At 43.6% G+C, this 25,887-nt stretch overlaps 1 protein-coding gene across 1 annotated transcript in view; it reads right to left on the bottom strand.

Moving 5' to 3' along the window:
- Positions 1-17,591, bottom strand: part of LOC128981716 (transmembrane protein 263-like) — a 228,530-nt gene extending 210,939 nt beyond the window's left edge. Inside the window, 2 exon segments of the mRNA XM_054400649.1 lie at positions 17,376-17,474; positions 17,477-17,591. Coding sequence (XP_054256624.1) covers positions 17,376-17,474; positions 17,477-17,591 — 214 coding nt within the window.
- Positions 17,592-25,887: the final 8,296 nt, after the last annotated feature.

The following is a 25,887-nucleotide window of genomic DNA, read 5'->3' as shown; positions in this document are numbered from 1 at the left end:
AAACTGGCTTCCAAGAGAGACAGCTGAAAGAAACAAAATCACCAGAATATCTAACTTTGACAGGTCTCTGCTGGGGATAATTTCAATAGCAGGATGCTGCAGAGAGAGGTAAGAGGAGCTCACATGGCTGCTTAGGAAGTCTTCCCTAATGAAGGCTCAAAACATCACAAACAAAGGCAGTAGAGGAGCATTTTATTCCTAAGCCTTCAACAGGATGATCAAGCAGGACAATTTTAATCAGAAACCATATTGTTGAAGAGAGTGCAGAACAACGTTCGCACCTCAGTGGGTGCAGCTAGCTTTGAATGCAAAAGTAGGCTTAGGGGCTGACTAGACCTCTGGCTGGGAGGTTGGCTCAGCTGCCAGCACTGACAAAGCTTTATCCCTCGCAGAAAACAGGCAGACACAGGCTCTCAAGACAGATAGACAAGTAAGACTTCTTTGATCAGAACATTTTTCCCCAATTTAATGCAAGGAGTTTATATTGACTGCTAGTACTGTACCTTCGGGAGGCTCTTCCCGCAGATGAGGAGGTAATTCTTCACTTGTAGTCTCAGTTTCATCTTCCACCATCTGTGTTTCTAAGCTTGGTCCCTGCAGAACAGAACAGCAAGAGGAAGTAAATAGGAGAAAGTTCAGAAAGAAACTACAGAAAAAAATTACAGGATTAACTAACATGCCAGAAAATAAAGACAAGGAACTCACTTCAGCTGATGAGAAAGCAAGCTGCTGGAAAATTTGTTTGCAGTCTAATCATTTACAGAAAAGGAAGGAGGAAAAAGAAGGAAGGAAAGAAAAAGAAAAGAGGACTCTTTAAGCTGGCAAGCAAAGTTACAAGAGTCTGAGAGGGCCAAAATCCAGGAACTGAATGGTGAAGCACAATTTCTAAATTACTATTTCTAAAACATACAATGGAATAATAAATTCAAATTCCCAGCTACCAAGGCTGGCAGCAGATTTGCTATCTCTTGGAATTTTCAGAGGGGAAAAAAATCCCATCTTTGATTTGTCATACCAAGACTACATTATGTGACCTGTTCAATACAGAAGGAGATCATTATAGCTCAGATTAAAGGTCCCAAATTTTGTTTTTCAAAGGAGGACAAAGCGAACTGCTTCACAAATCTCCTAACCCAGCCAGGTCCACTGACCATGCAGTGTTCCCCTTTGTGTCTCCATACCACATATTTGTGCCTGCACACTGCAACATGCTAAACTAATCACTCCTGAAAAACTACCAGATTGCCCTCCAAAGTTTTGCATTTCCACTTTCAGGATCTTGGAAATGTTGCTGCTGGAAGGATGTGAGCAAAGTTATCAGATTTGTATAGTTAAGAGAGCATTTACTTGTATTTAAGGATGCTGAACTCATTTGACATACACAGCATTTTTATTACTCGTGGAGCTACAAAAATGTAGCTGCTTTTTCAGTTTCAAGCTACCAAAGGGGGGGGGGAAAAAAAGTCTCTTCCATTCCCGCCCCCCTCTTTTTTTTTTTTCCTTCACAATAACAGTATAGTAAAATCTAGACATAGCTACAGAGCTTCTTTTGAGAAAAAAATAACCTGTTTTTTTCTTTTGGAATGCTAGTAGAGTCAAGAATGAGAACACAAACTTAGCAGCTGTCATTAGGAAATTTGGCTTTTATGCACGTTGAAACGTGAATGAGTTTGTAATCTATACTGCCTGAAAATGTGCCATCAGGTGTGCTGCTGGAACATTACAGAAGTCAGCCTAAATACTGGTACATAAACAGCTTGCAAGGTTTTATTATTTGAATAGAAAAAGAGTCCTGCACTTGGGTCATAACAACCCCATGGTAAGTTACAGACTTGGGGATGTGTGGTTGGAAAGTTGTGACTTGTAGAAGGACCTGGGAGTATCGGTTGATAGTTAACTGAATGAGTCAGCAGTGTGCCCAGGTGGCCAAGAATGCTGATGGTATCCTGGCTTGCATCAGAAACACAGTGGCCAGCAGGAACAGCAACATGAGCTGTCAACGTGCACTTGCAGCCCAGAAAGCCAACCAGATCCTGGGCTGTATCAAGAGAAGTGTGGCCAGCAGGTCAAGGGAGGTGATTCTCCCCCTCTACTCAGCTCTGGTGAGATCCCACCTGGAGTACTGCATCCAGTTCTGGAGCCCCTATTACAAGAGGGATATGGACATGCTGGAACATGTCCAGAGAAGGGCCACCAGGATGATCAGAGGGCTGGAGCACCTCTCCTATGAGGACAGACTGAAAGAGTTGGGGCTGTTCAGTCTGGAGAAGAGAAGGCTCCGAGGTGACCTTCTTGTGGCCTTTCAATATCTGAAAGGGGCTACAAGAAAGCTGGGGAGGAACTTTTTAGGATATCAGGTAGTGATAGGACTGGGGGGAATGGAATAAAGCTGGAAGTGGGGAGATTCAGGCTGGAAGTGAGGAAGAAGTTCTTCCCCATGAGAGTGGTGAGAGCCTGGAATGGGTTGTCCAGGGAGGTAGTTGTGGTCCCATCCCTGGAGGTGTTTAAGGCCAGGCTGGATGAGGCTCTGGGCAGCCTGATCCAGTGTGAGGTGTCCCTGCCCATGGCAGGGGGGTTGGAACTAGGTGATCCTTGTGGTCCCTTCCAACCCTGACTGATACTATGATTCTAAGAGGGAGGTGATCATCTCCCTGTACTCAGCACTGGTGAGGCAACACCTCCAATACTGTGTTCAGTTCTGGGCCTCTCACTACAGGAAGGACATCAAGGTTCTGGAGTGTGTCCAGAAAAGGGCAATGAGGTTCTTGAAGGGCCTGGAGCACATGGCCTGTGAGGAGCATCTGAGGGAGCTGGGGTTGTTCAGTGTGGAGAAGAGGAGGCTGAGGGGAGACCTCATCGCTCTCTACAGCTACCTGAAGGCAGGTTGGAGCCAGGAGAGGGCAGAGCCTCTTCTCCTTGATGACAAGTGACAGAACCAGAAGAAATGGTTACAAGCTGTGTCAGGGGAGGTTCAGGCTGCATGTTAGGAAATATTTCTTCACTGGAAGGGTTATCCAACATTGGAATGGTCTGCCAGGGCAGTGCTGGAGTCACCATCCCCAGGGATATTCAAGCAGCATGTGGACCTGGCTCTTAGGGACACAGGTTAGTGTTGACCCTTCAGTGCTGGGTTGAGGGTTGGACTGGATGATATTGGAGATCTCTTCCAGATATATTCTGTGATTCTGTGAATTCAGGAGGAGAAAGGGCTCATAGCATTAAAGCTGCAGTATTTATTATGATATTTTCAAAACCCTGTGCCTGTCAGGTTACTCCCAACAGCATTCCATATTTTCTCTCCTCATTTTGCAAATTAAAAAGATTAGCACACTTCAAAAATTTCTTCCTTTGCACAAGTAGTTTACATTTTCATCAATTCCCCAGCTTTCTACAAAATGGACATGAAAACAAGAAGTACATTCACATTGTTTTCATGAGTCTGAGAGCAGAGGACAAACAGACTGCTCAGGTGAAATGTTAGTGTCCCCATCACAACCCTGATTTACCTAAACCATGTGCCTATTTCTCCTCAGTTAAAAATACCTGGAAGCAATACTGCCCAGCTTTGGTTCACAAACAGTTCAAACATTAAGCTACGCCTTGTAGCAGCTACCACAGAAAGGAGGGAGGAAAACCAAACCAAACCAGCAAAAAAACCCCACATACACATTTTTACCATGAGAAAGTATTAAGTTTTCTGACAGACCAATTAAAAAAACAAACCAAGGAGTCAGTTATCATCATCACTAATGCCTAAGTATCTCCTTACTTCACCTAAATAATGTGATCCAGACTTGAAGAATGTGTAAACAATTCTGGATAGGAGCAACAAACTGAATACAGAGTTATGTATTTGCATAAGTTTCTACATCATCCACAAGCAATATATTTATACACATTTCTTTCCTACCCATTAATGCTACCCAGAGAGAAAGGAGAAGACAAGGCTGCATTAGTATACCAAATCAGAACATTTCTTTTCATATCAAAGATGCACTCATATAGGACATGAGGTACTAGCATTTGCCTTGCAAAAATTCCCAGCCACAGCTGTAAGAACTCCTAAAATAAAAGTTTCACAGATTGCATTGGGTTGGAAGGGACCCTCAAAGGTCATCTTGTCTAACCCCCCTGCAGTGAGCAGGGACATCTCCAGCTACATCAGGCTGCCCAGGATCACATCAAATCTGATCTTGAATGTCTCCAAGGGATAAGGCCTTGATCACATCCATGGGCAACTTGTTCCAGTATCTCACCACTCTCACTGCAAAGAACTTCCTCCCTATGTCCAACCTAACTCCACCCTGCTCCAGTTCCAAACCATTGCCCCTTGTCCTATCACTACAAACCCTTCTAAACAGTCCTTCCCCAGCCTTCCTGCAGGTCTCCTTCAGATACTGAAATGCAGTTATGAGAGCCCAGAGCCTTCTCCTCTCCAGGCTGAACAGCCCCAATTCTTTCAGCCTGTCTTCATAAGAGAGGTGCTCCAGCTCTCTGATCATCTTGGTAGCCCTCCTCTGGACCTGTTCCAGCAGGTCCATGTCTCTCCTGTATTGGGCACCTCAGAGCTGGACACAGTACTCCAGGTGAGGTCTCACCAGAGCAGAGTGGCAGAATCACCTCTCATGACCTGCTGGCCACACTTCTTTTGATGCAGCCCAGGATGCAGTTTACCTTCTGGGCTGCAAGTGCACATTGTGGGCTCATGTCCAGCTTCTCATCCACCAGCACCCCCAAGACCCTTTCTGCAGGGCTGCTCTCAACTTCATCATCTCCCAGCTTCTACTGGTATCGAGGGTTGCTTCAACTTAGGTGCAGGACCCTGCATTTTGCTTTATTGAACCTCATGAGAGTCTGCTCAGGCTATCTCTCCAGCCTGTCCAGGACCCGCTGGATGCCATCCTGTCCCTCAGTCTCGTCACCCACAGCATTCAGCTTGCTATCATTTGCAAACCTGCCGAGGGCACACTCAATCTCACTTTCTATACCATTGATAAAGATACTGAAGTTGTCTCAAATTCAAATCTTTTGCCTGTACTGTCCAAGGTGCAACACCAACATTAATTTAATTAAAAAAAAAAAACTTAACAGAACCCTCAGCAAAAGGCAAAGCTTAAGTTGTTACTAAGTATATGCTGAGTTCAATTCACCAGGTCTGCTGCAAGCTTGGTAATCAATACTGAAGATAACTGCAATCAACAACCCCAGGAAATTGTCTTCCAAGATGATTTATAACCAAATGAAAGTGGTTGGTCTTAACTCTTTTTTTTTAAATGCTATATAAGGCATCACCTGTGGGGCTTTTTTGCTCTTAAGGATGCCTGACAGATGAACAGGGGAATGGGATGCACATAACAGTCCAAGTTATTGGTTTGCAGCTAGCCAGCCATGCAGCATCCAGCAATTCCACCATAACCCTCCTGAGCTGCAGCCATGGCAGAAGTAGCACACACAGATGTTGCTTTTGCTTTGATGCTCCCTTCAGGAGCCCCTAGCATGCAGGAAGTTGTATGCACAGTTCAGAAACATCAGTAGATTATTAACTGTACAATATTCTTTCAATTACTTAGGGTTTGTATAGCCTTTTAATTAGAGGATGTAGTGGGTCCATTTCTCACTAGAGTCATCAGAGAAACACAGATTTAAGCAGGTGTTATTACAGGAACAGTTAGGTTATGGCACAGAGCCTAGGAACATCTAACTAAGAAACACCTCTTGGCTCTCCAGAGATGATTCCTGCTCTCACCAGCAAGCACACAATATGATTCCTTTCAGCAACTGATGCATTTCTGACTACAAGCACTTAGAGATTTAGTGGCAATTTTTATGTCGTATTTTAAAACAAGACCTAAGCTGACCAGAACCAAGTCAGCTCAAGCAGAGGCAATACTAACCCTTCCAAACTGGATGTGCCAATTCCAATGCAGCTCACCCTCCCAACAGTTTCCATGAACTACAAGGAATCTAAAAAAAACTTTGTATAAACATAGCAAATGATAAAAAGATCATGAGAAAAAAAAACTACAGGGGTTCTCCCAGAAAGTGCCCAAGGAACATATTACCCTATGTTCTGATCACACTGACCTTACAGTGCAGTTTAACCCAAATGTTGTGGGCTGCTGTGATCCTGTAAAATAGCATTTGCTTGCTGTCTTAAACTCTGTTTCATACCAGGCTACTTATTTATGGGTGGAGAGGACTCCCCCAGTACTAAACTAAATCAGAGTGACAAATCACCTCATAGGTGTAGCATTTCAGACTACACCTCATGCTTCTCCATGAGCTACATTGAGAATACCAGAACTTCAGGGATATGCACATATTTTCAGTGCCACAAAGATGATCCAAGGGCTGGGACACCTCTGCTATGAGGATTAGGCTGAACAATCCCAGCTCCTTCAGCCTAGAGAAGACTCCAGGGAGACCTTATATCTTCCTTCCAGTACCTGAAGGGATCCTACAGGAAAGCTGGAGAGAGACTTTTCATAAGGGTGTCTAGCAACAGGACACGAGGCAATGGTGTGAAGCTGAGGGACAGTAGGTTTAGACTGGATCTTAAGAAGTTCTTCAGTACAAGCATGGTAGGACTCTGGAATAGGCTGCCCAGGGAATCTATTGATGTCTCCTCCCTGTGAGGCCTCAAGGCCAGGCTGGATGAGGCCTTCGGCAGCCGAATCTCATTGAGGGGCAGCTGAATCTCGTTGAGGGGCAGCCCTGCCCATGGTGGGAAGGCTGAAGTAGGTGATCTCTGAGGTCCCTTCCAACCTAAGCCATTCCATGATTCTATGCAAAGACTATTTTCAAGTGCTGTGATAAATGCACATGTAACAGACAGAAGGTTCCTGTCCAGTGAGGGTCAGTATTTTCCACAAGGCACTGAGTTATGTTTATGACACTGAAGCTAAGAGCTGCATTTATCACCACATTTGTATTAACAAAGGATTTCAGCATGGTCAATCGTAAAAACCAGCCTGTACTATCCCTGTCTCAGCAGAGTAATAAGAAATCAAAAACCCCACATAGCTCAGGAACGACTCCAGCACCAGGCACGTAAGTCAACAGCAACATGAGACTGTCACTGCAAATGCCCCAAGTCACTCAGCACTGGAAACTGCTACACTTTCTAAATAGCCCCTATAGACCATCTTGAAACAACCAAAGAAACCAAATCCTGCATCACCACCACCATTGCTTTTAGGCCTTTCAGACTGCTTTTGTGCTTAGCATTACATCAATTGCAGTATATGATCTTGAACCAACACAGAGTCTGTCAGCTGCCTGCTCATCAAGAAAGAATTAGGCTAATGAATAGCCAAGAACAAGGGCAACTGGGATGGGGGCAGGGGGGAGGAAATGAAAGATAAGAAAATAATCCATCCTGTGAAAAATTATTTCTGAAATTGAATGAGTTTCAGGAAAAAAAAGTTTCCTTATGACTACTAATAGACACTTTACCACTGTTCTGAACCACAGAGAAGTACAGACTTCACAACTCTGTTCCTTCTTGCCTTTCCAAGGCAGCCCCTACAAACACAGTATTCTTAAAAGCAAACCCAAACAAATTATCTCCCATATAAACAAAACCCACAGAAGATCAGCAACATGAATAACTCTTCACCCTTGTACTGAATTTTATTAGCAACCATTTCCCCTTGCAGAACAGAAGCCAGAGGGATGTAAAGCCCAGAGTCATGATTTTAGTGTCTCAGTTCAGAAACTACCCCTTGGGAAACCTTCTAATATCTGCAGCTTTAGCTACTACTTTCCCTGTGCTTTTTCTACTGAAAATGCTATTTATGTCCTGACTTAGATCTTCGTATTTCCATTCTTGCTCCCAAACACTTTACTCTACTTTTTCCTGTCTGACATTCATCTTCACATTCATTTCCATTCTGCACTTGAGCCTGAAATCTCACTGTTCAGAACTGCCTCCTTCCTCTTAGAGCCTCTCCTTAGGAGCCCACAAGGTCAGACCTCTTCGTTCTATGCAAATCTTCAACTGCCAGTCAAAATCACACATCCTCCCTTCTGCCTAACATCAACTTTCAGGCCTGGTCTTCTATGTAGGCACAATTCCCATAAAGCAGTTCAGCACAGAAACACTACTGGCAGCACAGGCTTCACCTCTCTACATTTGTGGTTTCACTCATAAGCTTTCCCAGCACAGGTCCAACACCTTTTTTAATGTAGCATCACACACACCTCAACTGGTAACTATGAAGGATGGATGCACACCCAAAGAATTGCAAGACTTAGTAGTCTGTGGGAAAAAACAAGTGAAGCCATTCCCAAGTCTAAGACAGTTTGTTAAGTGCTTCAGGAAACTATAATGATATTTTTTAAGTACCTTAGTGAAAGCATTGACTATTTTTACATTGTGCTTAAAGAATGTTTATTGTAATCCCATAAGACTAAAAACCATTACATTTCCTAAACCCTCAAAAGCCCCAGGGGCTCTTCTCATCCCAGGTTTACTTCCACCAGATGGGTGAGAGATGATACATGTTAGTACTGGGCTGCATGCTAGCAGATGCCAAAGGTCTTGTCAGATCCAGTAATAATGAAGCTGACCTTCATTAGCCTTTCCTAGAATGCCATCACTAATGACAGTGTTAATTTGGGAGATATCCAATCACTGTTATGAAGTTCCTCAGAACTTATCTTTGATATTTCATGTATAACCAAATTATAAGCCACAGAGATGTGCTGCTGAGGGACATGGTTTAGCACCATGCTTGGTACAGTTAGATAATCGTTGGACTCAATCAGAAAGGTCATTTCCAACCAAAATAATTCCAGATTTAGGAAGAAGTTTCTCACCGTAAGGGTGGTGAGACACTGGAACAGGTTGCCCAGGGAGGTGGTAGAAGCCCCATCCCTGGAGGTTTTTAAGGCCAGTCTAGATGTGGCTTTGGGCAACGAGATCTAGCTTGAGGTGTCCCTGGCCATGGCAGAGGAGTTGGAACTAGATGATCCTTGAGGTCCCTTCCAACCCTAACAATTCTATGATTCTATATGACTCCATCTTCCATATTGGAAAGTGGCTTGTGGTTTGGAACGTCCTTTCCGCTTCTACACAACTACATAAAGCTTTGACTCCTACAGAAAAAAGAAAAGGGTTTTGTTTGGAAACACACCAAAAAAAAGTGATTTTAAAGAAGCAGATGCTGGGTAGATGGTTCAACATGAATCCCTTTTCCCAGGAGCTGAGGGCCTACAGATACTTAACTTCAGCTGAAGCATCTAACTACCCAATCACCTCCTTGTACACTACTGTTCAGACAGTGGAAACAAGGTTAGAAATGTCACTGTCCCTTTGTTAGCCAGGTATCTGTAGCAGCTGCAGCTTTCACTTCAGCAGTGGATTTTCAGCATATTCAAGAATTAAGACTTTCATTTAACATTTTCTAAATGCAATAGGAACGTTTGCACTGAATCTGCCACCGCTATTGATTGCACGCCCACACCTTACGGGGTTCCAAAGTCAGCTGGATTTCTCCTGCAGAGGGGGAAAAAAAATTGAACTGCCACCACAGACTTTTTTTTTTTTTTTTTGCTTTCCTGTAGGTTTAAGAAAACCTCTTGATGGATGCTTTGCTTTTAATTTTGCAAAACAAGGTTCGCTCATAATGAGAGCTTCTGTGCCAGGTTTCAGCCCAAGGGGAATATGAGTTGTAGTTATAAATCCCAGAGAACACTAAAGGAAAGTACAGAAATAGAAATGCTGAGGATGACAGCAGTGTAAAATTATAGCACTTTGTTCAAAGTACGCTGTGAGCAAGGACTAGAAAAGTTGCTTAAATTACTTGCTCTTCCCTGCATTTGGACAAACACATTAGGGAGGCGACGATTTTAACAGCACTTAATTTTGCCTTGACAAGAGGACTGGAGGAAAGAGGCAGTGAGAGCAAGTTTTTATGTTGCAAATTCCAAATCAAGACTGTGTTGTATTATTCTCAGCAGAAGAGTCAAATCCTATTTCTACAGCAATAAAACAAACCTTGTACTGCGAGTAATCCTAATTAGGGTTTACTTGGCATAAATGGCTTTTGAACGGCACTAATGACACCACAATCTATTCTCCATTCAGCAAGCCACTAAAGAGTCTGGTTTAGACTTTCTGCATTCACACTTTATATGGGACAGACAACACCATTTATACAGCAAAAAGCCAATAAGGTCTGCTCAGTGGTAGTTCAGCCAGTTCTGGATTTGAACTAATGAATTTTGCTTTGATCGACCATTTATTTTCCATCTGAATTTTACCTACTAAATCAATACTAGCACAGAAAAAAAGAGTCAAACCAACCAAACCACACTTCAATTGATGGTGCAGTGGCCAGGCCCAAAGAGAGCACTCCTCACTCTGAGCAGGTTAACCAGTGTAATTACCAAAAGGACACCATGCCAGCAGTGTGAAGGCTGAGAATTACACAGAATCAACCAGCTTGGAAGAGACCTCCAAGATCATCAAGTCCAACGGATTACCCAACCCTATCTAATCAACTAGACCATGGCACTAAGTGCCTCATCCAGGCTTCTCTTAAACACCTCTAGGGATGGTCCCTGGGCAGCCCATTCCAATGGGCAATCTCTCTTTCTGTGAAGAACTTTCTTCTAAGATCAAGCCTAAAGAGGCTGCATAATTTGCTATCAATTCTAGTTTAAACTGCTACCTCCACAAGGAAGGGTCTGCCTTGTCCAAGACATTGCTTATGTCCAAGAAACCAACTGTGCTGAATTGCATTTGTTTGGGGAAAAAAAAAAAAAAAGGAAGTTACATGAAGGCAAAGTGTCACTGGACAATATAACTCAAACATCAGCAATTGTTAATTGAGGGCAGGCTAATAGGAAAACCAATCATCACAGAAACACCTGACAGGCTAAAACAGAGAGAATATGACACTGAATGATGCGGGACCAAACCATGATCCTGCATCACAATAAACCAATCTAAAAGCAATTAAATAATTATCCATAATGATACATCAAAAAAATATTCATTAGCTTATACTGGTAACTAAGTATTCAGTGGTTGAGGTAATTCCAGTGAGAAGAAGTCTCCCTACACCCTGTCAGCCATTCACTGTCTGTCAGCAAAGACTTGGGGAGAGGGAGAAATTCACTTATTTGAGCTGGTGAACCAAAAACAAGCAATAAGATGACTTTGTGTCCTACAGTTTTATTGCACTTTCTATATAACTACAATTAGCAAAAGTACTACAAATGTATCTTCTCCAGCCTGGTCCTTGACAGGTGGATTTAACGATTAACACCACTTTTACTCATACTAAAGAAATGAGACAATGCACCTGCTGAAAGAACACCTTCCACTTGCCTAAAGATGTGTGGAAATACCACTCCAGAAGACTGCAGACAGCGTAAGAATATTGTCTGAAATAAAAATGAGAAGGCCTTTGCTTAATAATATAAGGGCTTATGACAGAGGTCACTACGATTTTCATACCACCACTCATAGAATCATAGAATTGTCAGAGTTGTAAGGGACCACAAGGATCAGCCAGTTCCAACCCACTGCCATGGGTAGGGACACCTCACACTAGATCAGGCTGGCCAGAGCCTCATCCAGCCTGGCCTTAAAAACCTCCAGGGATGAGGCTTCTACCACCTCCCTGGGCAACCTGTTCCAGTGTCTCACCACCCTTATGGTGAGAAACTTCTTCCTAACATCCAATCTGAATCTACCCATTTCTCTTTTTTTCCACTCCCCCCAGTCCTATCACTACCTGACACCCTAAAAACTCCCTCCCCAGCTTTCCTGTAGGCCCCCTTCAGACACTGGAAGCCCACAATACGGTCTCCTCAGAGCCTTCTCTTGTCCACACTGAATAGCCCCAACTCTCTCAGTCTGTCCTCATAGGAGAGGTGCTTCAGCCCTCTGATCACCCTCAATGCATGTAGCAGCTCTCTATAACAGTGGTTCCACATGCTCTACTTGAATTACCTAACTTCCCTGTATTTATCACAGAATCACAGAATGTTAGCTTTTGGAAAGGATCTCGAAAGGTCCAACCCCCCCTGCCAGAGCAGGATCACCTGTACCAGATCACACAGGAACACATCCAGGCAGGTTTTGAATACCTCCAGAGAGGGAGACTCCACAACCCCCCTGGGCAGCCGGTTCCAGTGTTCTGTCACTGTCAGAGTGAAATATTTTTTCCTCATGTTTCCATGGAACTTCCTCTGCCTCAACTTCCACACATTGCCCCTTGTCCTGTCATTGGGCATGACCCAGAGGAGCCTGACTCCATCCTCTTGGCACTCACCCTTTAGTCACCCCTTAGTCTCCTCTTATCCAAACTAAAGAGACCCAGCCTCCTCAGTCGCTCCTCCTTAAAAGTGCACAAATAGTGGTTTAGCTTTAATGAGTTGAAATTTAACTGCTTTTTTTTCAAGGGCTCTTACATGTAGAACATAGTAATTTCTAAGTAAAAAAGCAAGCACCCAGCTTGAAAAATGTCAGCACTGTCCCCCCAAAAGGGAGTCACAAGAGGCATCACTGGCACTGTCTGAAACACAAGTCGAAAATCTTAATTTCATCTTTTAAAATTAGATAAAAATAGCAATAGTGCTGCAAATCCATTTGAAGTTAAAATATTGTCCCAAAAGCAGTCATTTTAAATGCTAGGAACTGACATTGAATATAAAGTATTTTGTTCAGTCCAGAACTCATTTCCTTTTTTTTCATTAGGAATACAGAATGCATTTTCTGCAAAAGCTTCAAATATTTCTGAGTTAGGTGGGAGACTGCAACATGATGTGTTTATCACACAAATTTTCAACAGATTTTGTTGATGGCTAGGTAGCTCAGTATCTCCTTCCTTACAAATGAGTTCTGAACACAGAAGATCAGAGATCTTTCAGATCGGTGTTGCTTGTTCCATGCGTTTATTGTTGTTGTGTTTTAAAGGAGAAACATTTCAGATAAAATATTTATCTACTCTACAGAGCAAAGTCATTTTCTGGTACTATCAAGCTCTCCAACTTCAGAGTCAGCCCACGTGCCTTAAACTTGACAGCCTGAAGCACTGCCAGCAATAATGCCTTTTAGTTCAGGCTTCCTACAGATCCCATCTCCTTCCAAGCTAACTGTGAGAAGCATATGTAAGATTGCAACTTGCTGCATACAAGACTCCAACCTGAGTTACTTCATTCAGCAACTAAAAAGCCACTGGACAGAGAAAACACTTGACCATTATGAATGCAAGCAACACCACTTAAAAGTAAAAACTCACTCTGGCAGCAACAGTTTTCGGTAATGACTGCCTTTTACTTTTCCCTCCAAAACCTTCTGGTTTGGGGTTTGTTTTTTTTTTTTGATTGAAAGCAAGCCCAAGAATTGCAGGATTGTAAGACTTGCCAATGCAAGCAGAAGCTGCTTCTGTTACTTTCAACAAGTTCAACCAGCAACAACATTTCTTTTGAGGAAACCACTTAAGAGCTCTGCCCTCACCACTCTAACCATGTACCTTGTGCAGAACCTTCACAGATTCATAGAATGGTTTGGGTTGGAAGGGACCTTGAAGATCATCTAGTTCCAACCCCTCTGGCACTGGCATACACTGACCCATACTGGTCAAGGCCTCATCCAACCTAGACTTGAACACCTCCAGGGAGGGAGCATTCACAACCTCCCTGTGCAACCTGTTCCAGTGTCTCATCATCCTCACTGTAAAGAATTTCTTTCTAATATCCAATCTAAATCTACCCTCTGGAGCTTAAATCCATTCCCTCTCATCCTATCACTACAACTTTGAAGGCATATATAACCTCTTCTCATCTCTCTGAAATTCAGCTGCTGAAACACAGGGTAAAGAAAACCACCAGAAAGTTTGTAAGGCAGCTCGCCAATAAAGACAAACAGATGTGACCAATCGTAGGCTAATACTGAAGCCAGAAGTATCAACAGAACATGAAACCTACATTCCCTTTTACTCTATAACATTCATTCTCCTCCTGCTTCCTGTAACAAATTGAAGACTAAATGCTAGGGGGAAAAATTTATTACTAAATGATTGATAATAAGCAATAACTTGATAATAAGCAATATCTTATGTCTCTCTTCCTTTTTATAAGCTGTTCCTTTCCCAAATACTTTTTATTTCAACCATCAAAAGCCCTACTAAAGAGGATCAGAGACATGTTAAAAAAAAAAAAAAAGGCTACACAGACATCAAGTTTTGACAGGGCAATCCATGATGTCCTGAAAAAGAGAAAAAATTACATAGGTTTTCCATAACTGTTGATGCTTCATCTTCAAAATACCTTGACTTTATCTGATGTCTAAGATTCATCTGCCAACATCAGGTATCACAGGCAGTCAGAAAACCACAACTATAGCTAGCAAGTTCAGGTTTCTTCTCTTGAATGTAGCTACAAGTTTCTCTAAGAAAAATGTCACATTTATGACACCTGTCTTATCTCACATAACTGAAATGTGAACACATGCCAAAGCACCACAAGCTCTCATTTCCACGTTGAAGAACCACTTCAATTCAATAAACAGGGGAGCAGCTACTTAATTGGGATCACATCTTGAGCTGGCTCTGCCAAACAAGAACTTCAATACAATCTGACACTCAATCCCTTTCATTCTTCTGATTTTGGATTTGTTAGAGCAGTGACAGGAGAAGTGTTAGAAGCAGGCACTGCAGCAGCAACCACACCAGCAAGCCATCAGGGATTACCCTAATGCCCCAATTCATTCACCAAAATACTGGAATCATACTGTATTGTGGGACAGTAGCTGGGGCAGTGTGATGAAAGGTGGGGATTTGGCCATCTCCTCACAATTGTCCACTTTCCTAATGAATGAAACTGCCCTCCCCACCTGACAGAGCTGATGCCCAGGCTCCTAAATGCAGCCTGAAAAGGTGCATTTCCTTGCCATCAAGATGATTTGCCCTTGAAGGAAAGCAAAAGCTTTTAGTGTATTCAAAACGTTAACAAGGTTCTCATTCCTACCTACAGAGACAGACCATTTTCAAGCTGATTGCCTCTCATTCCTAACCTATAGGGCAGGAAATGAGAGCTTTAAGCAGTTTCATATTTTGCATAGCTTGAAAGGGTCCAAAAAAAACATCTTTCAGCACTGTTTTTGCTTGAAAGAGAAGGGAACAGAATCAAAGCACATGTAGAGTCTGTCTTGAATCCAATCCAGCTTCAGCACCTCCAGTTTGAAAGCATGACTGCCACACTACTTTATTTCACACTACCTTTTTAACAGGATACTTACGTTATTTGATTGACTTTAAAATACACCAAGCTTCAGCTGCCTCAGCAATAATCAGACATCACTGATGGATCCTGAAACAATAACTTTCACAGCAGAACTCCCCTGATGTTACCACTTCTCTTCACCTGCTTCTTCCCTCCCGTTAAGTTGGCAGACTTTGACAGCCCTGTCTTCTCAGTAACCTGCTAACCAGCATCAACAAGAAAGGCTCAAAACTAATACTGCTAAAACCACACAAACACACCACACAAACACCCTTCCTTCCCCCTCACTTCACCTTTTAAAGAGTAAAACAAACTGTTGCCTACTTCGATGCATTCCGCTTGCTAATTAAAAATGCAATTATCCCCAGCTTAAGACTATATCATCTGTCTGCCATGACCTTAAAGAGAGGAAACTGAGAAAATGATACAGCAAAAAGTGGCACACATGAAATATACACTGAAATAAACTACCCTGTCAGAGAGAAAGCTGTGAACCGTTTCATAATGAAAAAATATACACAGTGCTTATATCTGATGGTTGGTTAAAGAAGAAAAAATACTCTCTCCCCATACACACATTTTCCTTGTAACCAGAACATAATTCCACTCACATCTTACTGTATTTTTAATGGGCCCATCTGAAATAGCCACGAGCTTTCCCTGCTCTGGTGGGGCAAAAGAGGAATCCAGCAGAAGTAATGGGCTTAGCAAGAATAATCAGCTGTTCACTCTGCATGCAATAACACAGAAACTGAAGGAAGTCTTTTCAGTTTTGGCCTCGGGGTGGATGTACTGTTCAGCCAGCACTCTGAGGATTTTAGTTTGCAGTAAAAGTCAACAACTCACCCAGAGTCATAGCCCTGTTTACCAAGAACTGCCTCATACATAACTTTTTGTTATGCCAAACCATTTGAGCTAACAAGCATTCAGAAATGAACAGGCTTTGAACAAGTGCAAAACAAACAAAAAAAAAAAGCAACACTGCATAGAAAGAAACATTCTTTATACATATACATTTATTTAATATACTTAGAAACTGTCCCTTTTCTTTCATCTGCCAGCTGTGCAGACATACAGCTGAGAGCCCCAATGGTTGTTACCCTGAGTGACCGACACATGTGCTGCTCAGAACCCACAACCTGCACAAGCTGGGGAACTTCCAACACATACTTACTTGACTCAGAGGAAGGCCTGAGCCAAATTTCTCCATCAGGACAGGTACAGACCACAGCTATGTACAGCTTCTGCCTCAAAGAGCTTACAATCTAGCTGATCAATAATTATTTTGTACTGCTAGACAATTCGGTTGATGGGGAATGCATGGTGTGCCTTGTGTTTCAGACTGATTAGCGAGAGGGGACCACTTCAAAAGTCATACACCTGCAAATTAAAGAGATAGGACAGAACATAATGGGAAGAAACCAGTACCACAGCACCACTGACTCCCAACCACCACTCCTGAAAACATAACCTCTCAACTCAGACCTAGTGCGTTGCTACCTCTGTAGCCTCAGCATCCACTTCTCCCTCAGCGCCGAAGCTACCCACCGCCTCAGTTTAGCCCGCTTCTATCCTAATAGTTTTCCAAAGCCACTTAAGGGGACAGGTGACAATCTCCTCCACGCTCTGGAAAGGCCTGCGGGAGAAGCAGCACAGGTGTGCGCCGGAGCTACCCCCGGCAGCGCACGAAACCCCACGGCTGCTGCGGGAGTAAAGCCGCCTACGGGGTTATATGTGCATGAGGGAAGGAGCCCGGGGAAAGGAGGCGGCTTCCTCCGAAGAGACACAAGCCCAGAAGGGCAGCGGGCGCAGGCAGCCTCCCCCGGCTTCCCCACTGCCCCCTTTCCCGCACGGCGCCGCGGGGAACGATATGGGCTCATAGCTAGAAAGAAGGGGGGAAATCCCTCCCGGTAAACGGTTCCAAGAAGCGGCACCACATCCCCCACGAAGTGAGAAGCTTCTGGAAGTTATACTTTATTACAAGAGCGAACAGTCACAGCCTCCCGCCGCCGGTTACCTCCTCAGGCCTGGCCCCTAGCCCTCGCTGCCCCCCCACCAGCCATCAGGAGCCGCTGCGGCCCACTGAACCCCCGCCGGCAGGGACCCCCCGCCCCGGTGACAGCCACTAGCATCACCTTCATGCCGCGTCTCCCGGAGCACCGCCCGGCGGGGATGGAGCAAGGGCGGGCGGCTGTGGCCGTCGGCTGCGTCCCCGTCTCCCCCGGCGCTAGGCTCCGGCTCCTCCTGCCCGATGTAAACACAGAGCGGCGGGAGGAGGGGAAGGTGGGCCGGGGGGGGAGCGCCATGGCAACCCCGGCCGGAAGAGGAAGCGCGGGGGCAGGGGCCGCCATCTTGACGGGGGGCGTCGGGGGCGGGCGGCCGCCTTCACTCTCTTCGCGCTGAATCCTAGCGCCGAGCCCGCGGTTTGTCGGGGGAGATGGCTGCATGCCTTTCAGGCCGAGATGCTCTGCGTCGAAAAGGGCCAACGAAGCCGGAGCTCTGGGCAGCCTTCACCAAGAAAGCCCACCAGCCACCCTGCACTTAAAACCGCTTCCCGGCATTTGATGTTACAGTGCTTTACAGACCGTAACACATCCACCGCCTCAAAATTCGAACACAGCCAAGGGAGATGAACTGACCGAACCATTGCCAAATGGGGAAGTGGTGTTTGGCCAAGATGGGAGCCTGCTTCTGGGTTCTGTCCTGGCCACCATTTAATGAATTGTAGTCAGCAGTTGAGTTACAAGGAGGGATTGGGGCTGTGCCCACTGCTGCTGCTTCACATGAGAGCCTGCTGCTGGGGGCAAAGACAAAATAGAATCTGGGAACAGTCTTTGACGTGTAAAGTCTTTTCTTGTGTGTTGCTTCGATGCTGTCATAGGGCACACTCACACACAAGGATAGAAAGGTGTTCCTGCTAGAGAGTGGTTTGGTGGTGAAGCCACATCAAGCACAGGTGGTTTGGAGCAATGATCCCTGGAAATGGGAGATAAAACAACGTTGAGCAAATGATGGTGATGAAAGTGCAGTTTTCTCTGATTCAGTATTATTCCATGGGTGAATCCTGAGTTAATATGTTTTGTAGAGAATAGAACTACAACTTGACAAGTGGTTGACTCCAAAAGAGGAAAGATTGCTTTTGTTCCCTTTTTTTACCGCTTGACCGACAAACGTTATAGTTTCTCTAACAGAATTTGCCCTTGGCAGCCATGTGTGTCTTGTAAGTCATTCTTCAGCACAGTGGACCCTCTTTAGCCAGAAAACATCAAAGAAAAAATGTGCTAGCTTAAAGGCTAGAAATGCTTTCCCTCAGCGCACAGTGGAGGAAGAGTAGCTACTTTTTTGTTTTGTTGTGTCTTTCTAATCTGCAGAGCTTCCTTGCAGAGTACTGTGGTACCCTAAGACTAGTTTGAATTTTTTCTGTTAAATAGGAAAACCTTGAAAGACACCAAAGTCATTCCCTTTCCCCGCATGAGCTGACATCTACAGAGTCCCCTTTCTTTTGCTTCTCGCGACACAACCGTGCCATAAATAATTTTCTGGATCACTTCTCAGAGGAAGTATCCTGCAGTCCTTTGCTGGCATAGATTCTCAGCATAATTTACAATTTCTTCTGCACAGACAGGCATAGTCCACTTAAAGCAGGTGAATCTTTTCAGAAGATCAGTAGTGGAAGCCAGTGAACTCCAAAAATACCCCTTCACAAAAAATTGCACAGCACAGGCTGCGTACGCACCGGCAGATCAGGCAGCTCACAGGGTGTGACTTTGTTCAGTGAAGCAGTTGGTGCTGAGGACACTAGGTCCTTATGATACATATTTCAGGAGGTGATTGCTCTGAGCAAGCTCTAATACTTTAGACTGAACGCCCATTAATGGCTGTCACAACTGTGCACCCCCAATAAATTTTTCCAATTTAGTTTAATCCAGGAGGATTTAATCCACTTAACGCACTGCAAGTCTGCCTTGGTGGGATTCACAACAAAAGTGTGTCTTTTTCAAAGCAGAAAGGCTAATATAGGTGTTTCCATAGTTAAACTCCAGTTTGAAAATTATAAGTGGTGTCTTTATAATGCAGAAATCCACCAGCCTTCCTGAAGAATGAGCCACTCTAGGAAATTGAGACTAGCAAACACACTCCTCAGGTGCAGCATAACATAATGGTGTCTCCCTGTAATGTGTGCTAATTTTAGGAGAGGAGATTTAGCCCCTTAAGCCTATGCTGATGACCAGACTTGGAGATAAGAGTCTGATCAACAACTGAGATTTCAAATCTCACCACTACAATAACAGAGCTTTCCTTTAGATGTGTTTTAAAATACCGAGATAATTAATGATCATTGCAAAGCATTCAGGTGGACTGAGCATTAAAACAGAGATCACTGATGTTGAATTAGGCTGCTTTGAGGTTCTATTTCACCTTTCCATGCTAGCCACCTGAGAGCAGATGACTGGCACCATAAAGAAGAATTGGCCTGTCCTGTTTCCCCCTGTTACATTCATGCTGTTTTCATCCCTGGAGCCCTGTCTCACATGTGTGCCCCGCAGAACATTTGAACAGCTTTCACATTTCCTTCTGTTAAACAGGATAATGCAGCATAAAAGAAAGGCAAGTACCATGTAATGTAAGACAAGAGAACAATAAACAGCAATAATTCATTGGAACAGGTAGTCACAATATAGTGGCAGTAAGTAGTTGACTCATGCTGAAGGGTCCTGGTAGAAAGGAAATTATCTCCGGACAATGAAGCTGCTAATTAATAATGACTGTAGCATTTACAACTCCTCCAGACCTCTCTGTTCTGGATCAAAAAATTCTCCCATAACTTGAGACAATTAATTGCATGCTGGCCTTATCAAGCATCCCAAGAACACCCAGCAAACAAATTAGCCACAACTTTGCAAAAACTTGAGCAATAACCTTTCCTCACACTTTGTCTTGGTGAAGGACTTGTGCATGGAGACAATTACCCTGAATTTGTATATTTTTTAGTATTATATAGCTGCCAGTACAGCAGCATTTGATTCTCTCTTTCCCAACTTCACCCTTACAACATCCCTGAAAGGTAGGGAGGCACTTGCTGGGTATTGGAGAACATTGCAATTCCAATAGAGAATTCATAAAATTATTTCTGCAAATGAAGCTCAGATTTCTGAAGACATAAAGGTGACTAAACCATAGGAAATTACGCACCTACAACAGCCAGTTGCCTTAACACACCATACACTGCAATCTGAAGGAGGTATTGGATGCGCAGCAAAGAGCATCAGTTGGTCTCCTACATCCTGCACTGGTAACAGTGTAATTCAGGAACTGACTCCAGCCCGTCTGCCCTCTCCTGAGAGGAGCCCGTGGCACTCAAGCTGAAGAATTTGGAATGCCAAAAGCACTCACATGCAGTAGAGCTTATCCCTCTGCAGGCTTTGGCCATTGGAATGTGCTGCCCAGGGAGGTGGTGGAGTCACCATCCCTGGAGGTGTTCAAGAGGGGATTGGACGTGGCACTTGGTGCCATGGTTTAGATAGGCATGAGGTGTAGGGTGACAGGTTGGACTCGATGATCCTTGAGGTCTCTTCCAACCTTCTTGATTCTTGATTCTTGATTCTTGATACATTCTGAGACCTCTAATTCTAACTGTAGAGCACTTGTAAGACTTCTCCTGGACTACAGATAACTTTAGGGAGAGAGACATTTTGGAGGGAGGAAGATTGGGAAGGAAGTTTCTTAGAGGTGAATTACATCAAACTCCAGTGTGGTTGTGAAGAGCTACAAGTCATGAGGTTTAGGGTGACAGGTTGGACTCGATGATCTTTGAGGTCTCTTCCAGCCTTCCTGATTCTATGATTCTATGATTCAGTGTTTCACATGGCCTCTCACTGTGGGGTGCAAGCTGTACAGGTATGTTTAACAGCAAAAAAACAGCTCATTGTTGCATGAAATAAAGATGGTTCCCTCTGGGCAGAGGAAAGTCTTTTTTATCAGGAAAGAGGTATCAGAAAGGGGAATGAAATCTAGTGTGGCCAAGTGATCAGCATATACTTGAATTTCTGTTTAGGGGATGGTAAGGATAGGAGATGAATAGTTTCTGAAATTTGCTGGATTTGCTGTATTATTGCCTAGCCTCATGCATATGACTTCTGGGTATTGCAGATGGAAAAGAAGAGATTTTGACATCTCTAGATAGTCTGTTACACTCATCATGTTTAAAGCAGCTCTAGTGACCACAGATTATTAAAAATGGATACTTACAACAGTACTGCTGCACAGATTAATGCCAGCAACAGCAAGATTTGAGAGCATTTGAAATCTCAAAATAAGGATTTTTTTTCCTACCAATGTCATTTCAATATCTATGCTATAGATATTGAAGGCTAAGGGTAATGTTTTTCATTAAAACATACTCATGACTGAACACTGGTGCTGCATCATTTGGTAATAATAGAGGGGATGGAGAATATACAGCCCAAATGATGTCCCTGGTAGATCTGCACATCTTAAGCAGAGAACAGAATGAAAAGCTGGTGAGGGGAACACAGATTTAACGAGCTGTTTTCACCATCTGAGCTGGAAGGCAAAGTATGAAGACCAGACACTGAGAAATGTTCATTAAAATAGTAAACTTCTTCCCACCTTACAAATAACAACTGTTAATAAATAATTTTAACTCTCAAAGCTCTTTCCCTCGTGGCTCTTGCACACAGCCTGGGAGATGATCGGGCTTGGGCTTATTGTTTCTGCAGGTTTTTTGCTTACAATCACACCTCCTGCATGCATGAGGACGTGCTGCTAAAGGACATGGTTTAGCACCAGACTTGCCAGAGTTAGATAATGGTTGTACTTGAGGATCTTGAAGGTCTTTTGCAACCAATATGGTTCAATGATTCTATGATGACACAGAGTGGTAGCTCCACTGTGAAGTACCAAGAACATTGAGAAGGTGTTTGCAGAACAGTGCAGCAGACTATGCTGCTGACAAGCCTTAGTAGACCTAATTCTCCTATTCTGCATCTCAGGTCCAGGTCACTGTAAGCTTTCTCACTGACAGGAGAGCAAAATAACAAAGCCAGGCAGATTTGTGTCTTGTAACTAATTCTTACTATTGATGACTGTGATACTACATTGCCCTTTCTTACCACAAAGCATGAAAAATCAGCTGGAAAACTCCTTGTGATTGACCTTTGCTTTCATAATGCTTTTCGCTCCCCTTTTCCCCTTCACTTGCTGTTGTTACATTACTAACAGGGTTGGGCATGTTAAATATAAAAGTATTAATCTTACAGGGGAGCCCTAAGCAAGTATAAAGATGTGATTTATACAATGCTGAAAAATGGCAGTAATAGCCCTCTTGCTAAGCTGAAATCATCTAGCCATCAAGTAGATATATGAAAAGAACTCTGTACATGTCGCTGCTCCAGATTATAAATGGCGCTTTTGCTTCAGTCTGGCTGTTTTGCTCAGTTGTTGGGAAAGTTCTTGTTTAAAATCCACTCCAAATCTCTTTTTTAAAGATCCTTCTGCACAGGAGCACAGCCCTCCTTACCTCTTACCTTCTAGAGCTGTACGCCCACTTCTCTGAATGCCAACGGGTTTTGCTCAGTTGTGTAAAATCCTGGACTCCCAAATATCAGCTTGGCTTCTTGTGTCATCGTTTCTGGTTCTTTGTTGTGTTTCTTCAGAGTTCTTTGAAAGAACATTGTTAACTGAGGCTAGCTGTGTAATGCCTCTGACAGCCTTTTTGCAAAATATTACATGGCAAGAAAATACATTTATCAAAGGTGACAGGAGGAGACACTGAACTATGACCATGGACTGCTTGTTCTCCGAGCACCAAGAAAGAATGAGTTTCTGTTACACTGTGGCAGGCAGTATTTCATGGTGCTCGTATTAAATGGCCAAAGCACTTCCACCAACAGATGATGGCCCCTTCTAGAGAGGTTTTCACAAAATGAGCTGTGTAAAAAAGGGCAAAGGATTCTCAGAGCCTGATTTTTCAGCTGCCAGGCACATCCCTGCAAGTGCAGTATGCACCAGGTAGAAGATGCTGCCCCTTGGAACGATGGCATAAATCAAGTAGTAAGAAAAGCATAACCATGATAGCTGCACCTCCTGCATGTTGGATAATAGACACAGGAGGACCCAGGGAATAAAATCCTTTCAGCCCTGAAGCCATATAGAATTCCTTCTAATTTCCATAGGGCTAACATTTGGCTTCAGTTTGATAGCAGTGCATCAGATCCCTCATCTCTTTAATTCTCAAACCGGTCAAGAATTTTACATTGCCTGAGAAAGACCTCGGAGTCCCAGCCAACTTCTTGTGCCCTTGTGGCCAAGAGAGCCAATGGTATCCTGGGGTGCATCAAGAAAAGTGTGTCCAGCAGGTCCAGGGAGGTTCTTCTCCCCCTCTACTCTGCCCTGGTGAGACCACATCTGGAGTATTGTGTCCAATTTTGGGCTTCCCAATTCAAGAGAGACAGAGACCTGCTGGAGAGAGTCCAAGGGAGAGCCAGAAGGATGATTAGGGGACTTGAGCATCTCCCCTGTGAAGAGAGACTGAGAGCCCTGGGGCTGTTTAGTCTTGAGAAGACAGAGGGGATCTGATCAATATCTCTAAATATCTGAGGCGTGGGTGTCAAGTGGAGGGGGCCAATCTCTTTTTTTGGTGGTGCACAGTAATAAGACAAGGAACAATGGATATAAACTTGAACATAGAAGATTTCACCTCAACATGAGGAGAAACTTCTTTACAGTGAGGGTGATGGAACACTGGAACAGGCTGCCCAGGGAGGTTGTGGAGTCTCCTTCTCTGGACACATTCAAAACTCGTCTGGATGCATTCCTGTGTGGACTACCCTAGGTGATTCTGCTTTGGTGGGGAGGTTGGACTTGATGATTTCTGGAGGTCCCTTCCAACCTTTAATGTTCTGTGATTCTGTGATCCCATTTTTGCTCCTTTTTTTTTTTTTAGTTAGTATTTATGTTCTTTGAGAATGGAGAAGTTGCTAATTTTAGTTTAATTTTAAAATTTAATCAAGGTAGTCAGATTGTTCATGTAGTATAGGGTTAGCTTGGCATCACTGAGAAAAATAAACCCACAAGATTTGAAAGCATTTCATACCAAGTAAACTGTGAAAGCATCTATGCTTCTGGGTTTCCAAAATTAAAACTCAGATGAGATTAATTGAAAATCCAGCCTTAATGTATTTGGCAATGAAAACAGGTTTTAATGATTTTAATGAGGGGGGGAGGGGGTAGAAGTGAAAATAAGGGAGTTTGAACTTTTGGGTTCAGTTAAACAAAGCTGCTGTATTTCATATGCTGCTAGTTACAGAGCATGAAGGCATTTTTTTTTTTAATGTAGGCTTCAAAGTCTTGCAATAGAAAATTGTCTCTGCCAAAATGCCAGGATACATAGCTGGAACCACATAAGGGCTTCCCAGACGTCAGAAATTCTCAGATTCATTTTTACTTTGAACTCATGCCAAAGACTCTGAACTGTACAGACAGCAAAACTCTGCTAGTAGATTCTGCTGACATTCAGAATCACCAGTGATTTATTCTCAGGATGCCAGAATAAGGCTCTAGGTAATATTTCACCCTTACCATGAACAATAGAATTTGTATGGGGGTATCTCTCTTTTCAGGTGATTTTTGACCTTTTTGGTTTAAGCATTTTTTTCCCCACCTACATAGGCAGTAAATTCTTTTACAAGGAGAAGACACTGACATAAAAATTCTTGCAGTTATGGTGTTTCCTTCAGCTAGTGCTTCTGGCCAAAATCGTGCAATGAATTTATCATCCATTTTGTGATCTCACCTCCCTAGAGTAAAGTTTCTTCTCATCACTGATAACAACAGCTAGCAGCCTCCAAGCTCAGGATCTATGGTCCAGGAAGAATATTAGTGGCACTGAACTGAGATAGACTTTTATTTCGGCATAAATTGTACCTGACAGTGTTAAAGCTTAATTAAATATTGGCCTAGTTAACCTTCTGCTGAATTTCAGCTGCTTTTGCAGTAGGCTTAATTTTCCCTTCCCCTATTCTTCCTGTGGAACACTCTCCTTTCTTCTCTCTTGCCACCACACATGCCACCACACATATTAAATTAAGTTGCCCCACAGCTGCAGATGGGAAAAGTTGAGTAATCTGTCCCCTGAGACAGTGGAGGGAAAGAAAAGGAATCAAATATCCTCTCTTCTCCTGTTGTTAAAGAGATGGTGGACACAGTAAAGGAGAACAAGACCCTTCAATCCATCCAGTGGTAGGTTAAATGCAGGTAAGACACGAAGTATCCAGGATTTTAGATCACTCATACCACCCTTCACACTGTCTATAAGGTCTTTGGAGACCTCCTAAAGAAGACTCTCCCAGTTTATCTCCTGGCCATACACTGCAGAGGTAAATGTGGAAATGTGATTTTTCACCATTTTTTGGGCCTTCCCTACAATTCCTGTTCATGACATTCACTCCAGGAGCTCATCATGGCTGCTCTCACATGTAGCATCTGGACTCTGGAACCACCCTTATGGTGTAGAGGTTGAGCAGGCGCTCCTGCCCAACCAACATGCCTTCCTAACATACCCACCTTTCTAGCAGCTAAGAAGTCAAGGATGTTCCACTGGCATTCCTCACTGGCAATGCTCCTGCC

Source organism: Indicator indicator, chromosome 4 (genome assembly GCF_027791375.1).
Source record: "Indicator indicator isolate 239-I01 chromosome 4, UM_Iind_1.1, whole genome shotgun sequence".
Lineage (NCBI taxonomy): Eukaryota > Metazoa > Chordata > Aves > Piciformes > Indicatoridae > Indicator > Indicator indicator.
Note: the sequence above shows the minus strand (reverse complement) of the source record. Positions and strands in the feature narration are given on the sequence as shown.